Source organism: Sorex araneus, chromosome X, assembly GCF_027595985.1.
Source record: "Sorex araneus isolate mSorAra2 chromosome X, mSorAra2.pri, whole genome shotgun sequence".
NCBI classification, from domain to species: Eukaryota; Metazoa; Chordata; class Mammalia; order Eulipotyphla; family Soricidae; genus Sorex; species Sorex araneus.
The window spans coordinates 290,830,450-290,846,997 of record NC_073313.1 but is presented as its reverse complement, the minus strand read 5'-3'; the positions used below and the strand labels follow the sequence as shown (position 1 = coordinate 290,846,997).

At 42.6% G+C, this 16,548-nt stretch overlaps 1 protein-coding gene across 1 annotated transcript in view; it reads left to right on the top strand.

The window, feature by feature from the left end:
- Positions 1–13,460, top strand: part of LRRC1 (leucine rich repeat containing 1) — a 149,014-nt gene extending 135,554 nt beyond the window's left edge. Inside the window, exons 12-14 of the mRNA XM_055123441.1 lie at positions 8,420–8,592; positions 9,990–10,126; positions 11,956–13,460. Coding sequence (XP_054979416.1) covers positions 8,420–8,592; positions 9,990–10,126; positions 11,956–12,114 — 469 coding nt within the window. The 3' untranslated portion in view covers positions 12,115–13,460. The remainder of the gene's footprint in view (positions 1–8,419; positions 8,593–9,989; positions 10,127–11,955) is intronic.
- The last annotated feature ends 3,088 nt before the right edge of the window (positions 13,461–16,548 follow it).

The following is a 16,548-nucleotide window of genomic DNA, read 5'->3' as shown; positions in this document are numbered from 1 at the left end:
ACTACAAAACGCTACTTCAGGAAATAAAAGAGGACACAAGGAAATGGAAAGACATCCCCTGCTCATGGATTGGAAGAATTAATATTGTCAAGATGGCAATACTCCCCAAAGCATTGTACAAATTCAATGCGATCCCCATAAAGATACCCTTGACATTCTTCAAAGAAATGGAGCAAGCGCTCCTGAAATTCAAATGGAACAATAAACCCCCACGAATATCTAAAGCAATTCTTGGGAAAAAGAAAATGGGAGGCATCAACCTCCCCAGCTTCCAACTGTACTACAAAGTGGTAGTCATTAAAACAGCATGGTACTGGAACAAAGGCAGAGCTGCAGACCAGTGGAACAGGGTTGAATACTCTGACACACACCCCCAAATGTATGATCGTCTAATCTTTGATAAGGGAGCAAGAAATGTGAAGTTGAGCAAGGAAAGCATGCTTAACAAATTGTGCTGGCAAAATTGGACAGCTACATGCAAAAAAATGGGCTTAGACCTCCACCTGTCACCCTGTACAAAAGTCAGATCAAAATGAATTAAAGACCTCAACATCAGACCAGAATCCCTAAGGTACATTGAAGATAAGGTCGGCAAAACCCTCCACGACATTGAAGCCAAAGGTATCTTCAAAGCTGACACGCCACTGGCCAAGCAAGTGAAAACATAGATGAATAAATGGGACTATCTCAAACTAAGAAGCTTCTGCACCTCAAAAGAAACAGTGACCAAAATACAAAGACAGTCTACAGAATGGGAAAGGATATTTACGCAGACCCATCGATAAAGGGTTGATAACAAGGATATACAATGCACTGGTTGAACTCCACAAGAAGAAAACTGCCAACTTAATCAAAAAATGGGGTGATAGAATGAACAGAAACTTTCCCAAAGAAGAAATCCGAATGGCTCAGAGGCACATGAGAAAATGTTCAACATCACTAATCATCAGGGAGATGCAGATCAAAACAACAATGAGATATCTTCTCACACCACAGAGACTGGCCCATATCCCAAAAAACAATAGCAACAGGTGTTGGCGTGGATGTGGGGAGAAAGGGACTCTCCTTCACTGCTGGTGGGAATGCCGACTGGTTCAGCCCTTTTGGAAAACAATATGGACGATTCTCAAAAAGTTAGAAATTGAGCTTCCATTTGACCCAGCAATACCACTCCTGGGAATATATCCCAGAGAGGCAAAAAGGTATAGTAGAGATGACATCTGCATTTCTATGTTCATTGCCGCACTGTTTACAATAGCCACAATATGGAAAAAAACAGAGTGCCCAAAAACAGATGACTGGTTAAAGAAACTCTGGTATATCTATACAATGGAATACTATGTAACTGTCAGAAAACATGAAGTCATGAAATTTGCATATAAGTAGATCAACATGGAAAGTATCATGCTGAGTGAAATGAGTCAGAAAGAAAGAGACAGATATAGAAAGATTGCACTCATATGTGGAATATAAAGTATCTGAGAGGTATAAGCTTACAATGATGCAATTTCTGGCAGATACTTCTCTGGACTTAGTTACTAAAATTCTAAAATACAGAAATCCATACCCGTGTGGCTGCTAGTGTGGCCTCTTGACCTCATATCTCTTCATTCTCAGCAATGGAAAACAAATTATCAAATGCTTTCTTTTCGGCAGGTCAACTTTAGGGGGGAGAAACTCCAAATCAATAATAGTGAGTTTTTTGTTGAAATATTGAATGTAATCAAAGTAAAGTGAAAGTAAAGTGAAATTTACCAGTTACACATGCGGGGTGGGGGGCGGGGAGGTGGGGGGGAGGGGGGAGGTATACTGTGATTCTTGGTGGTGGAATATGTGCACTGGTGAAGGGATGGGTGTTCGAGCATTGTTTAACTGAGACTTAAACCTGAAAGCTTTGTAACTTTCCACATGGTGATTCAATAAAAGAATAAATTAAAAAAAAATTTTAAAAATTGAGTTACATAGCTGTCATCTGCGTCAGCCAAGTGTGTCATTTATTCCAGGTATATATAGATTCATAACCAAATATAAGGCTATTAAAATATTTAATTACTACTTATTTAAAGTTTCAGCATAGAAACTAATAAAAAAAAAGCTATTGTGTCAGCCATTTGGCCTACAAAAATGCCACACCATGGGCAATCATACCCTATTGCACAGAAGTTTCTGCCTCTTTTCTCAAGCATATAAAACTAGTAGATGACAGTAGGGACACTAAATATTAGTTTCCAAATACTTTGCTTTTACAAGTATGATACGTTAAGGTATAGCATGGATGACTAAAAATGTAATGAAAAACTAAGCACCAAGCCTTCTGTGACAACGGCAGAGAAGGTACAGAAGTCCACATTACCTTAGTTTTTCAGCTCTCCCATGAGAGAACCCACCAGTTAAATTTGATTATGTGAGGATCTTCTTTGTAGTCCTAGTTGAACCAATACTTAGGGGGAAAAATGGCTTCCAGTGAGGAAATAGTTTATACCTTTGATTCTTATTAAAAATAGTGATACAACCTCATACCTATTACAGTGCTTTTTACTCACCCTACCACCAAAACCAAAGCAAGAGAGAGTATATATTAGCAAGGATGTGGAGAAGACAAAATTCTTGTGTTATTGTCAGTAAAAATGTATATTGGTACAACCACCATGGAAAATAGCATGGAGGCATCCCAAGAAATTTTTTAAAAATGGGACTGTACTATATGATCCGGCAGTTCCATTGGTTTTTCTCTTTTGCTTATTTGTTTTCTTTCTTTGTGCCAGCCCCAACAGTGTTCAGAGCTTACTCCTGGCTTTATGCTCAAGGATTACTTCTGGCAGGCTAGAGGGACAATGTGGGGTGCCAGGGACCAAATCTAGACTGTCCACATGTAAGTCAAGTGCCTTACTGCTATATTATCATTCTGGCCCCAGCGTTTCAAAGGAAATGATGCTCTTTCATTTACAACATCATGGATGAATCTTGAGACATTAAGTGGAAAACCTAGTCATACACAGGAAGACTAAGTTTTCACTTATCTGTGGAACCTGAAAACAGAAATCAGACTCATGGAAACAACAGATTGTGATTGCCAGCTCAAGGAAATGGGGACATAGGGAAACATTAGTCCAAAGTGACTTCCAGTTAGAAAATTAGTAAATTCCAGGAATCTAATGTTGAATGTTGTGTCTGTGATTAAGAATACTGTATCACAGGGTCCGGGGATTGCTCAGTGGCAAAAGTGTCTGCCTTGCAAGTGTGAAGGCTCAAGCTTGATCCCTGGTGCAACCCACACATGCTTACAGGGTCCTAGAATCCCTGTTTGAGACCGTGCAGAACATGTAGATGGGAGAGTACTCTGGCCAAGCATATGTGTGGCCCTTCGTCACTGCAGTAACAAAGACAAAAGCTGGGCAGAAGGGGAAGAGAAGAATATATACTGGAAGTCTCTGAGAGAGACTAGTTTTAAATGTTTTCGCTCAAAAATAGGTAATTCTATGAGGTGATGAACCCTCTTCTAGTGATCATTTTGCAGTAAGAGCATAGATCATTGCATTGGACAATATTATGTGTCAGTTTTCTCTCAAAAAGGGGGGAGATTAGATATCATTATTATTATTATTATTATTGCTTTTTGGGTCACACCCGACAATGCACAGGGGTTACCTCCTGGATTTGCACTCAGGAATTACTCCTAGCGGTGCTCAGGGGACCATATGGGATGCTGGGAATCGAACTTGGGTTGGCCACATGCAAGACAAATACCCTACCCGCTGTGCTATTGCTCCAGCCCCCAGATTAGATATTAAAGGATAAAATGCAACACAGAAGTGTTGCCTTACAGTTAAGGAATGAGTGCCTCTGTGGGAAGAGCTAGTACATACTGTTCTCAGTGCTGTTTCAGACTCATGAAAAACACCCAGATGTTAAAAGCGGTTCCTATAAAGAAGTAGAAAATTGGCAGTAAAGGAATTTATTCCTTTAGCTACATTAGTACTGTTTAATGTTGTTTTTTTTTTCCCCCACAGATTATGTTCTGTTAATATTTAGAACTTGAAACATTTTGAAAAGTTTGAAGTTGGGTTTGCAACTAGATTCTAATGGGAGTGTGGGCAGGATGGTTCACCAAAGAGAAGCAGAGGGTGTGTGTGTGGGGAGTGTGCATGTGTGTGTTTGTGTGTGTGTGTGTATGTGTGTTGTGCCCGGGTTGCAGAGAGTCAGGGAGAAGACCGGCTCTCTACAGAATCTGTGTGGAGGTTGGGCGGGGAGTGCTGGGCAGGAAGGGGCCTTTGTGAGTCTTCACTCCTCCTGGCTCTGTGCTGTCTGCCCTCTGAGTTACTCCTGTGTGGCTCATGTCTAAGCCTGGCCGTCTCATTTCTCTGCAGAAGAGGTGTTGTAGATAATTCTTTAAGTTACATGACTTGGTTATTTGTGAATATAAGACCACTGTATAGTCTGGTCACTTATTTTTGCTGTTACCATACAATTTGTCTTTAGAAGTTGTTAATTGTTATGGATGCTCCGTTTAGCCTTATACCTGGCTTTAGCTATTAACTGGGGAGCCAGTTATTAGTCGAAGTTAGTTTTACCGTGTTTGAGTCTCTCTAATTTGTGCCAGTTTTGAAATCTGGATTTTTTTTTCCTTATGCCTTTGTGACTAAGAAAAATAGGGATTCTGGTTATAGATTACTTGTGTAAGACTTGAAACCTGACATTCTGGTGGATGTTAGGTTAACTTATTTTAAGAAAGAAATAGGAGTAAGATTTCGAGAGAAATGGCCCTTTTGGTCAGTAAAGTAAAAAGGCAATGTACTTGAAGATTTAATAGTGTGGTATGTTACAGATAGTTTCCCTCTGTTTTGTTGGGATTATTCTGGTGGGATGGTGGGGTTGGACCACAACCTGGTCATGCTTAGAAACTACTCCTGGCTCTGTGCTCAGGGGTCACTCCTGGTGTGCTTGGGAACATGTGCAATGTATGGGAGCAAATCAGCTAAGTGCCTTAAAATTAAGCCAGGTGTCTTAACCCCTGCACTATTTTTCTAGTCCCTATAGATATTTTTCTAAATAAAGAACAGCACTCAGTGCTTGACTTAATACATAAACTTCTTTGCTTTGGGGCCACTGTATGAGAGACTTCAGCCAGTGGGAGAAATAATTGGTTGTATAAGCACAGGAGATTTCACTTTTGGTCCCACTGAAAGAACTGCTACTGCAGAATAAGGGGTGTTGTGAGTCTGATGTCCCCACGGGCCCCGTTATGTGGTCCTTCTCATGGTATGCTGTCACAATACAGAATGGACTCTAGGGGTTAAAAAAATGTGTACTTCTTACCTAATATGACTCAGTGAAGCACATTAGTATCAAGTCTTTTTCACAGAGACTCAAGTACATATAGTTCTCATTGGGTAGTATTTATTTTATTTAATTTTGAGATTCTTTGGTTTACAATGCTATTAATGTTTTCTCATGCACATAAATCCAACACCACACCAATCATCTGTGTAACCACTCCCTCTCTCAAGGACCCTAGGACTCCTCCCTTTTTTTTTTAATTTATTTTTTATTAGTGAATCACCGTGGGGGTACAGTTACAGATTTATACATTTTTGTGCTCATGTTTCCCCCATACAAAGTTCGAGAACCCATCCCTTCACCAGTGCCCATTCTCCACCACCAGTAAACCCAGCATCCCTCCCACCCTCCCCAGTCCCATCTCCCCCCACCCCACACTGCCACTATGGCAGGGTATTCCCTTTTGTTCTCTCTCTCTGATTAGGTGTTGTGGTTTGCAATAAAGGTGTTGAGTCGCCATTGTGTTCAGTCTCTAGTCTACATTCGGCACACGTCACCCTTCCCCCGAATGACCTCCGACCACATTTTACTTCGTGTTCCCTTCTCTGAGTTGCCCAGAATGAGACCAGCCTCCAAGCCATGGAGACAGCCTCCTGGTACTTATTTCTACTATTCTTGGGTGTTAGACTCCTATTCTATTATTCTATATTCCACAGATGAGTGCAATCTTTCTATGTCTGTCTCTCTCTTTCTGACTCATTTCACTTAGCATGATACTTTCCATGCTGATCCACTTATATGCAAACTTCATGACCTCATTTTTTCTAACAGCTGCATAGTATTCCATTGTATAGAAGTACTAAAGTTTCTTCAGCCAGTCATCTGTTCTAGGGCACTCAGGTTTTTTCCAGATTCTGGCTATTGTAAACAGTGCTGCGATGAACATATAAGTGCAGATGTCATTTCGACTATACTTTTTTGCTTCTCTGAGATATATTCCCAGCAGTGGTATTGCTGGATCAAATGGAAGCTCAACCTCTAGTTTTTTGAGAATCAGGACTCCTCCCTTTTTGAGCCCCTCCCTGCCTCTGTTGTGTGGATCAGGTCTTCCATTGTGCCGCCTCTGGCCCTTTGTTGGTACTTTGGTGTGTATTGTTAAGTCCCACATAGAAGAGAGATCATCGTGTGTCTGTTCCTTTCCTTCTGACTGACTTCACTCAGCATGATCTCTAGCTCCATCCACATCATGGCAAATTGCATGATCTTGTTCTTTCTTAGAGCAGTATTTCATTGTGCACATAAAACACAACTCCTTGACCATTTGTCTGTAGTTAGGTGTTTGGGTTGTTTCCATATCTTGGCTGTTATAATAAGTTCAGCGGTAACCCTAGGTGTTTGTCTAAAGACATTTTTGCAGTGTCTTTAGAACCTAACCCCCACTCCTGCCCGTCTTTGTACTCTGCCCAGTGCCTGTGTGGGACCAACAGACCTTTTATTGGGCTGATTGTGAGGAACAGAAAACAGGTCCTTATTTCCAAAACTAACCCATTGCAATTATTTTGCACCACAGTAATTGTTCTGAGAAGTTTCTTAATAATGTGTTTCTTGTTATACTCTATGCTGATTTTATTACCTTTTTACTTTTTTAAAATTAACTTTAGCATTTTGTGCTTACATTTTACTTAGATTAATTTTACTATTTAGGACTCCAGCCCCTCTTTATATCTCTACGTAAAATTCTCGCTTAGTTTCCAGAGGTCTGTCCGTATAAAATGGTATACATTCTGATAATGCCAGATTAATCTGTGGGTAAATCTATGGGTAGGCTTCCCACATGCCTTGAGCAGAGGTAAGTGTATCATTTTATGAAGGAAATAAACCCGAGTCCATGCTGTCATATAATTTCTTCTGGAATAAATGGGCCAGATATCTAAGGAAGTGTGTCTTATGTTGTAGTTAACAAAAAGTGATGGTTATCTACCCTCTGAAGTCATTTTTATAAAATTCATGCTGCAAGTCATCCTTAAAGTGAAAATACTTGAGTAAATAGAACTTTGAACTCTTCAAACCCTCAAGTCCTGGAATCTCTGGGGCTTAGTGGTTTTCAAAGTGAATTTGATTTGTGTAAATCATTGGTTTTCATTAAAATAGTGTTTTTGTCTTGGCCTGTTAATATTTGTGGCTGCCTAGTTTTGGGGGGGAGCCACACTGGCAGTGTCAGGACTTACTCTGACTGTACTCAGAATCACTCCTGGTGGTGCTCAGGGTACTATATGGGATGCTGGGGGGTCAAATCCGGGTAGTCTACTTGCAAGGCAAACATCCTCCTCACTGTACCATCTCCAGCACCCAACATACTTATTTTTTAGGAGAGTTATCCCATGCCTTGTTGAGAACTGCCTAGCAATATCCATGACCTCTAATCATTAGATATCAACGGGGCTCCCCTTACCCCAAAGATGTCTAAAAACATTGCCAGATGTCCACTTGGGGCAAAATTGCCCCTGGTTGAAAATGACTGTATTGGATTAATCTTTGACAAAATACCAATTACGCGTGTGCTACTTAAATAATAGGTGGTTGCTGCCAGTTGTTAGATATTTGTGCAAGCAAAAACAATAGCAAAAAACCCACTCTTTATGTATAATATGACTCTTTAGATGTCATATTATAATCATTTCAAGGCTTTTAACACGTGCTTTCTCATTTGGAAGGGAAACAACCTGATATTGATATCAATTATCACATAGGAAATGAAGTGCGAGCACCTTGAAACTGAAAGATAAAGGTTTAAAGTAGGATGCCTAAAATAATCTCTCCTGAGAATGCAGAGTGTCCATGAAAAATAAATAAATATAAAATTTATTTTCCACTGCAACTTAAACTCTTCCACATCTCTGGAAGCTCCTTCATCCTGTCCCAAAAGATACCACTGGAAACACTAGTTGATCCTGTGACTTCTACAGCCCTATAGCCAGTGAGGCCTTTGCCTCTGAAGTGGGCAGGACTCAGGCCTCCCCGTTCTTTCCTGAAGATGCTGACCACACAGCCGCCCTCTCACCAGCTTTCTCTTTTAAATTGAGATCCTCTAGACCAAGACAAAAGCAGTGTGTTCTATTGTTCCTTCATATTTTTCACTTAGGTTGTTGCATTTGCCTTTATCCCTGACCACATTGAAGCTGAAGGCTCTGTGGTTATCTGACAACCAGTCGCAGCCTCTGCTTACGTTCCAGACGGACACAGACCAGGCCACAGGAGAGAAGATCCTAACCTGTGTCTTACTTCCTCAGCTGCCTTCTGAACCTACCTGCCAAGGTGAATTTTTAATTTTGGGAATTAGTAGGAGATAGTGTGTATCCATAAACTCACTCCCCGTGGCAGTTGCCATTTGTCTAATCCATATTGGGAACCCCCCCCCCACTCGGTGAGCTTGTTGTGGGTCTCCTCTGGGTAAGTGCCATCCACATCCATGGGTTGTGTTTGAAGTTTCTTCAGTAGACTTTTGGCTTGGGGTTATAGCTAAAGCTGAAAATATACATTGACTCCTTTGAGGATTCATGTGGGATACCACCAGCAAACTATTTTTAAGCCAGTGAGTTCTTGTGAATCATTGTACATTTTCTCATTATTGTGTATATTTAACACACACACAGGCTACAGAGTTAGTATAGTGAGCAGGGTACATGCTTTGAACTCGGCTCACCCATGTTTGATCCCCAGCACTCCACATGACCCCCCCCCCCCAGCCTCTATAGTAGTAAGCCCTGAGCACTGAGCCAGGAAAATGCCCTGAGCACCGCTGGGTATGGCCTAAAAGTAAAAATCTGTCATTGACACTGTCACTGTCATCCCATTGCTCATCAGTTTGCTCGAGTGGGCACCAGTAATGTCTCTATTGTGAGACTTGTTACTGTTTTTGGCATATTGAATACGCCCCGGGTAGCTTGCCAGGCTCTGCTGTGTGGGCGAGTTACTCTCTCAGTAGCGCAGTGGGTAGGGCGTTTGTCTTGCACGCGGCCGACCCGAGTTCCGATTCCTCTGCCCCTCTCGAAAAAGTAAAAATAGTGATAATAATATAACATAAGACTGTTTTACCTTAAGTCATGTGCTGAGAGCAGGTTTTAATGAAAAAACTACAGGGGTATGGTGAGGCCACAGTTCCCTGCAAGCCTTAGCCATGAATATTTAAGACTCCAGAAAACAAAGTGGTCGAATTTGATCCTAAGAAGATTACCTGATTCAGCATGTGTACCCCGTGATGACCAGGAGTCATAGAGTAGGAAAAAATTTTCCAAGTGGCAGTGACATTATGCAATGAAATGTTGAACACATACATGTAACACATACTTCATATGATTTTCAAATGAAATTAGACTTTGTTGAAAACAAAGGGAAACCCAGGCCCTATGGTCTGTTTTGAGATTTTTTTTAGTTCAGGTTTTGGGCCATACCCAGAGATTCTCAGAGGTCACTCCTGGCGGTGCTTGGGGGACCATATGAGATGCTGGGGATCAAACCTGGGTCAGTCACATGCAAGGCAAGTGCCCTCCCTGCTGCACTATCATTTGGGCTCCCTGGAGTTTGTTTTTTTAAAGCCAAGAGTGAGCAGTTGAGCCTCTGCTTGTGGGATCACACCTGTGATTTGCCTCTGGAAATGCAGCAACTGTTCAGGTTGGCCGAGGCTCCTATTGACCCTGGTCTCCTCCCCACAGAGAACCTGCCCCGTTGTGGGGCACTGGAGAACCTGGTGAGTGACGTCTCCGACGAGGCCTGGAATGAGCGTGCTGTGCACAGGGTCAGCGCCATCCGGTTCTTGGAAGATGAGAAGGAGGAAGAGGACAATGAAACGGTAGTGGAGGAGGCTCTTGGCCTTCATGTAAATTCAAAACTAAAATCAATTTTGACTAAAAATAGGCATCATGTATAGATGCCTTTGATGTTCTATTTCATGTTTGCCTTCTACTTTCAGTTTTCAAAAAAACTTCTATGATTCATTTAAAAAACTCTTTTGTTTGTTGTATATGTGTGATAGGTCCACCTCCACTGTTTGCTATTTTTATTTCTCCCCTTTCACCAGGGGACTCCTGAGTGTGAAGCTGACAGGCTCACCACACATCCACTCAGTTCTTTTTATTTTTACCTCCAAAACAGTGCTCAGAAGCTCAAGGGTCATGCAGCAGTACTTGGCCAGACTGAGTCTGCCTGATGGAAGGCCCATGGCCTCCAAGAACCCCACTGGGGGGCCTCCTCCCCCACCACTGTTTTCTTAATAGTAGCTGAGAGACTTGTGGGGTTTTTGTACATTTTGCTGTTCATCATGAATTTTCTCCTTTGCCACCACCACCCTCATACTGCTATACGAGGTTGTTACCTTAGGCAATCCCTCATGGATTTGCCTCCTGAATTCTTTCCTTCATAAAACTAGGACACCAACATCATCCCACTGTGGGCTTCGGTCTTTGGCAGGCCGCTTTCCAGGTTGTAATTCAGTAGTCAGGACTAGATGTGAGAAAACTGCCCCACCCCACATTCCCACCCATACTTGAAAGTGTCCCACAGCTATCAACCCCTCTAGGATTCAGAGGAAACTCTTCAAGTCCTCCCATAAGCTTATTTTGGCTTCTTCAAACTCCTTGACCTAGTCGGACGTGTCATAAACAGGATTTAGAGGGCGTCTTTGCAGTTCTCAGGCCACAGAGGTGGGTTTTAAAGTCTTGTCTGCAGTCATTGTTATTCCAGCTGTCACCATGCAGGAGATTATCTAACATGGTACATGTGCTTTTACATAGTGGAGTGAAATGGGAGTCAGGCATGACCAAGTGACTTGAATATCAATAACTCTTACTGCTGACCTCCTGACTTGCTGGGTGGGATTTTATCACCGGTCACTTATTGCCTCTTGAGTTGCTCTCACAGTGTTTTGTTAACCTGCTTTAGCTTCTTGTGAAATTCTTAGACTTGCAATTTAGAAGATGTCAGTGTTATTTCATGGTAGATAAACATGTAACATGTTCGATAACATGTAATTGCCATGGCCAGGGATGTGAATCACTAGTAGAGCACATGCTTTACACGTGTGAGGTCCTGGGTTTTATCCCTAGCACCACCCCCGAAATAATAATTGACCATATCCAGTTACTTCCAGCACTGTGGTCTTTATTAGGAGAATGTGAACTGTCTTTATGGAACCATAAGTAGCACAGACAGCAGCCAAATAAGAAAATCATTCTGACTTCCTCTTCTCTTATCTCCCAGTGCCTCAGAGTTGAAAGAAGTCAAAACCACTTGGGGTAATAGTAGAACATCACAATGATTTTAATTGAGGGTTTTTTTTTTTTTTTTGCCCCGTTATCTTTTTCTTCCTCCACATCCCATATCTTAGAAAGGTTTTTGTGGGTTTTTGTCCCTGCTGTTCAAGTAACAGAACTTTATTTTTATCTTCCACTCATCTCAAACACTTTAAAATGTTCCAAAAGTAGCCCTACTACCCCCACCAGATCACTTCTAGGCAATACTTCCATCCTCCGTAAGCTACCGGCCAGCATGTGGGGTCCCAGGGCAGCTTTCTCCCCAGCTCTTTATCTGGAGTAAGGGGAGATTTACAGGGTAAGGCCCTGGCCTTCGGCTGTGGCTACTTGTGTGAAAGAGGGAGGAAGCTAACCCTGTTTGTTTTTTCAGAGGACACTTCTAAGGCGAGCCACACCACACCCGGGGGAGTTAAAGAACATGAAAAAGACAGTGGAGAATTTGCGGAATGACATGAATGCTGCTAAAGGACTGGATTCCAACAAAAACGAGGTCAATCACGCCATTGACCGAGTGACCACATCTGTGTAGCGTTTCACCGTTCAAGTCTTACCTCCCGTGTCTTCCCTGCTGTGGAGGAGCCTCAGGCGGGCAGAGCCTGGGCAGCCTGGCCTGGTGCCACGGGGGTGCGGCCCACGCCCTCTGTGGAAGTGCCTTCCTCTTGGGGCCCCACTGGCAGCACACCAGGGCTCACCAGGTGCCCTGGGCACCTTCTTAATGGCAGCTGGTGGTGAGAAGTAGCGTACACTACTGTAAGCATCAGACCTTCATTTTGTCTTATGTTGGGTAAGGGAGAGACTCGAAAGGCAATGTTGGTTCTCCTCCCGCCCCGCTCCAGTGCTGGGACATTCTGAACCAATAGGACATCTCTTGGACCTATTGATGAAAGTTTTATGTCTGGGGAAAAGTCAATACTTTTTAAAACCCTTTTTTGGCAGCTCAGATGGTATAAATTTAAAATTTTTGTATAGATAGTTTCATAACCCCCTCAAAAAAGGTTTTTTTGTTGTTATTTTATCTTGAAAACGGTACATATTTTAGCATTTGTGCAGAAAAGGAACGTACCAGTCCTAAAGTATTTGTTTTTATTTGTACCATCCGCTTGTGCCTTACTGTATCCTGTAGTCATGTCAATACAGTTGTACATGGTTGAGTCCTTAAGCAGTGATATAAGTTGAGGAATGTGGTACTTTTTAAGCAGTGTTGAATTTTACTCAGCAATGTACTTGTCAGTTTTGTTTTTAACCCGAAAGAAAAGTTAACCTCTGGTTTGTGAATTTCATCAATTCATTTTTTAAAAAAAGATGAACCAAAGGATTGGACTGATAATGTTTTTTTCCTGTTTTTTTTTTCTTATCCATTAACTCTTTAAGAATGAATCTCTTACATTGAGTGCGATGTTGATTGTATCTTCTTGGAGAGGTATGTGCCATTTGTAACATGTAATAAAGCAGAAAAGCACAAGAGATAAATGGTTCTGGAAATTCAGGTGATAAATTATGTACTGCAAAAAGAAAGTGTGATTTGTATTGAAGAAAACATTTTGAATTTTATATCAAGATATGAAAAAAACCATAATAAATCAAAGCAACCTATTAGAAATGTTGCTATCTTCATAAGTGCAATTTAATTTGTAAATAGAGTTTCAATCAAAGTGTACAAAATATTGCTTCAAGTTTTAATTTTAAATCCACTAATTTAAGGGGCCACAAGGTATGTTTTAGTGTGTGTCTGTTGATTTTTTCTTTTCGTATAAAGTGATAAGATAGAAATGAAATAAGCCAGTCACTGTGGTGTCTAGGAAAATCATCTTATTATATGTGTGTTATTTTTTGTTGTTGTTCCCGGAAATAAAGTCACCCTGGTCATTAGCCATACAGCTGTCTAAATTAATTATCACCTTTTATGTTTCAATGAAAGCAGTAGCTGAGTTCTTTGACAACTTCTTTCTCTTCCACATCTGAAGTAGCGGTTGGAGCGAAGTCAAATTCTTCTCCCTCTCCTATACATCACAGAACTTAGGCTCTGGCTTATAACTTTATTTGGGGCTCAATTGGACTTCTCAGAACCTTCTTCCAATCAACCAATCAAATTCCCTTTTTTGCTGTTCTGCAGTTACTGAATTCACTCTACCTTCAGGTTGTTTGGAGATATGTGTATATTTTTAGATGTTTATTAACTGTAATACATAAGACAGGTTTTGGTTCCTCGGAGGTTTGGGGATTTTGCACCCCTGGCAGTGTTTAGGGGTTACTCTGCTCTATGTAAGGGTCATCACAGTGTCTGGCTGGCCACTCAGTGCCAGATCTAACCCAGTCCTCTCTCACTGAAGCGTACATTCAGCCCTTGGAGCCACCTCTCCTCTGGTTAGTCAGCTTTAAGCTCTGTTCCCTAACCTGTGGATATCCCTTTCCACCCCCACCCCCCACCTTCACGGTAAGAATTTTGGCATTTTCTTTTTAAGACTGAAAATTATGCCATTAATACATAAGCTGGTAAGCACATTGTTTTTCTTTTTTTGTTTTTATTTTATTTTATTAAAGCATCATGATCTACAAGGTTATTCATGTTGAGTTTTAGACATTCGATGTTCCAGCACCAGTCTCCCTCCACCAGTGTCCCAAGTTCCTCCCATCCTCCTCCCCACCCCACTGCCAGCCACCTTGACAAGCATAGTTCTTAAAAGGAGCATTAATTTAATGGTGAAAAAAGAAATAGAACTTGCATAGGGATTTATGTTTGTTTTCATGGGAACCTACCCTTAACTACTCAGGTGTCAAACTTTTAGTATAACAGTGAACACCCTATGTGGAGGGAGGGTCGAGGGAGAGATTTTATGAGTCCGTGCACCTTTATGTTTAATTATTTTTTGTTGCTTCCGGCTTTCTTTACTTCACATTCTCCTGGATCCGTTGGGGCCTTTTGTTTGTGGGAGGGGGGGTGGGTTTTTTAAAAATTATTTTATTGAATATTCGTGAGATAGAATATTGCAAAGCTGCTTATGATTGGGTTTCAGTCATAAAATGATCCAGCACCCATCCCTCCACCAGTGTACATTTCCCACTGCCACTGGCTCCCGTTTCCCTCCCACCATCCCCACCATCCCCTCCCCGCCGCTACAACCCATCCTGTCTCTTGGCAGGCACATTTCTTTGTTCTCTCCTTTTGTGCATTATAGTTTGCAGTACTAAGAGGTCATCGTGTTTTTTCAGGGCATTCAGTATTTTTATTGGGACAGTAAGACTGGAGTAGTTTTTTAACAGAGTGGTAGCTTTGGGGTGTGGACAGGACTACTGAGGCTTCTGGAAGTACAGGGAGGTTGGGGGGGAAGAGTAGCCCATTCCAACTCCAAGAAAGCCTGGAATTTCAGCCACAAAACCCACATACCCGAATTTTCAGCAGATTATATTTTGGTGAAGTCCATCCTGAGACAGTGCAGTCGGGCCAGGGGTATGGTGGCAATTTTGGATTGTGAAAGCAAGTGACTGCTAAGGCTCTGCTTGGGTGGGCACCAGGCCAACCTTCCCCACTCCGATTTACCCACGTTTACTCGGTCATGCACATAACTGAGATTAACTGACTTTTGGTCTCTTTCAAGATTTGTTTGTGGGTCTCTGCGGCAAGGCCAGTAGTAGAGCTTACATGGTGGAGCTGGAGTTGGTTCATGGGGATGACTGCCAGTGCTTCTAGGAGTATAGGGAAGTGGGGGAAGGTAGCCTACCCCAACTCAGAAAGCCTGGAGATTTTAGTCATAAAATCCACTATTTGAATTTTCATCAGGTTAATATCTAGGTGGGGTCTGTCCTGAGACAGAGGCATGGTGGCAATTTTGGATTGTGGGAGCAAGCAACTTGGGGGGGGGGTTGCTTGGGCAGGAACCAGGCTGAACAGCCCCACTTCAGTTTACCCTGGTCTGTTCAGCCTTGCACAGATCCAAGATTAACTGCAGCTTTTGATCTCTTTCGAGATTGATTTATGAGTCTCTGAAAAAAGGCCAATAAACGAGTATGTATAACTGAGCCGGAAGTGGTTGGTGGGTGTGGCTCCCACATACCTAACTTTTGGCCATTTAATTTCTCAGAAAACTTGGTCCTGAGTTGTTTGAGTCTGACAGAGACACAGCAGCATTTGGGGTATCAGGGAGCCTGCAGGCACTATCAGGCTGCTGATGCACTCACCTCTCACCTCCTAGGTTCAGTTTGACCTGCTGGCGGCATCGCCCCCACTCCCCACCCCTCCCACCCCCGTGTGTTTGTCTTCAGTTGGGGTGTGGCAGTTGTCTCTCCCTCTTCCCCTGCCCACTTTGCCGCAGGATCCCCCAAGGGTTTTGGAAACACCAATGAAACAGACCCTGGCAACCATCAGCCATTCCAGGCTCCCTCCTCGTCAGGTGCCTCCCATTCAGGATCTCTTAACTCTGGAGGCTGGTGCTCACAGTCCGCGACCTTTGCTATGGGAACAGGTGAATGTTCATGGCATGTTCACCTCCTATCTCATCACCCTCCCAGCCCACCTGGGCTCTGGCTGTTTCTTTGGGAGGGAGGTGAGGGAGGTGTGGCCCCAAGTTTGTCTTGTGGGAGTGATAGGTAACAGCAGGAAATCTTTGTGTGTCCTGGTTGCCTGCTTTTTAGTACAGCCCCTTTCCCCTTTTTAGCAAGGAAATTATGCCTAAGCACTGTCAAATCATTACCCCAAGTATGTCATTGGCGATGGTAGAAGATGAACAATGTGCCTGCCTGTCCTTTTGCTCTTCTCTGGAAAGTCTGGGAGCCGGTCCTATGCCAGCCAGCCTTTCTCTCTGACCTCGACCTTGTCAGCTGTTGGGGTGAGGAGATACAGATGGTGGCACCCACCTTTCCAGGCAGCCCCCACATCCTGGGTGTGTGAAATCCCCCCCTCCCAGGAGACTCACTCTGGGATGAGCAGAGGCTAGAAAAAGTCCTTTCTTTGCTGGAAGTTGACAGA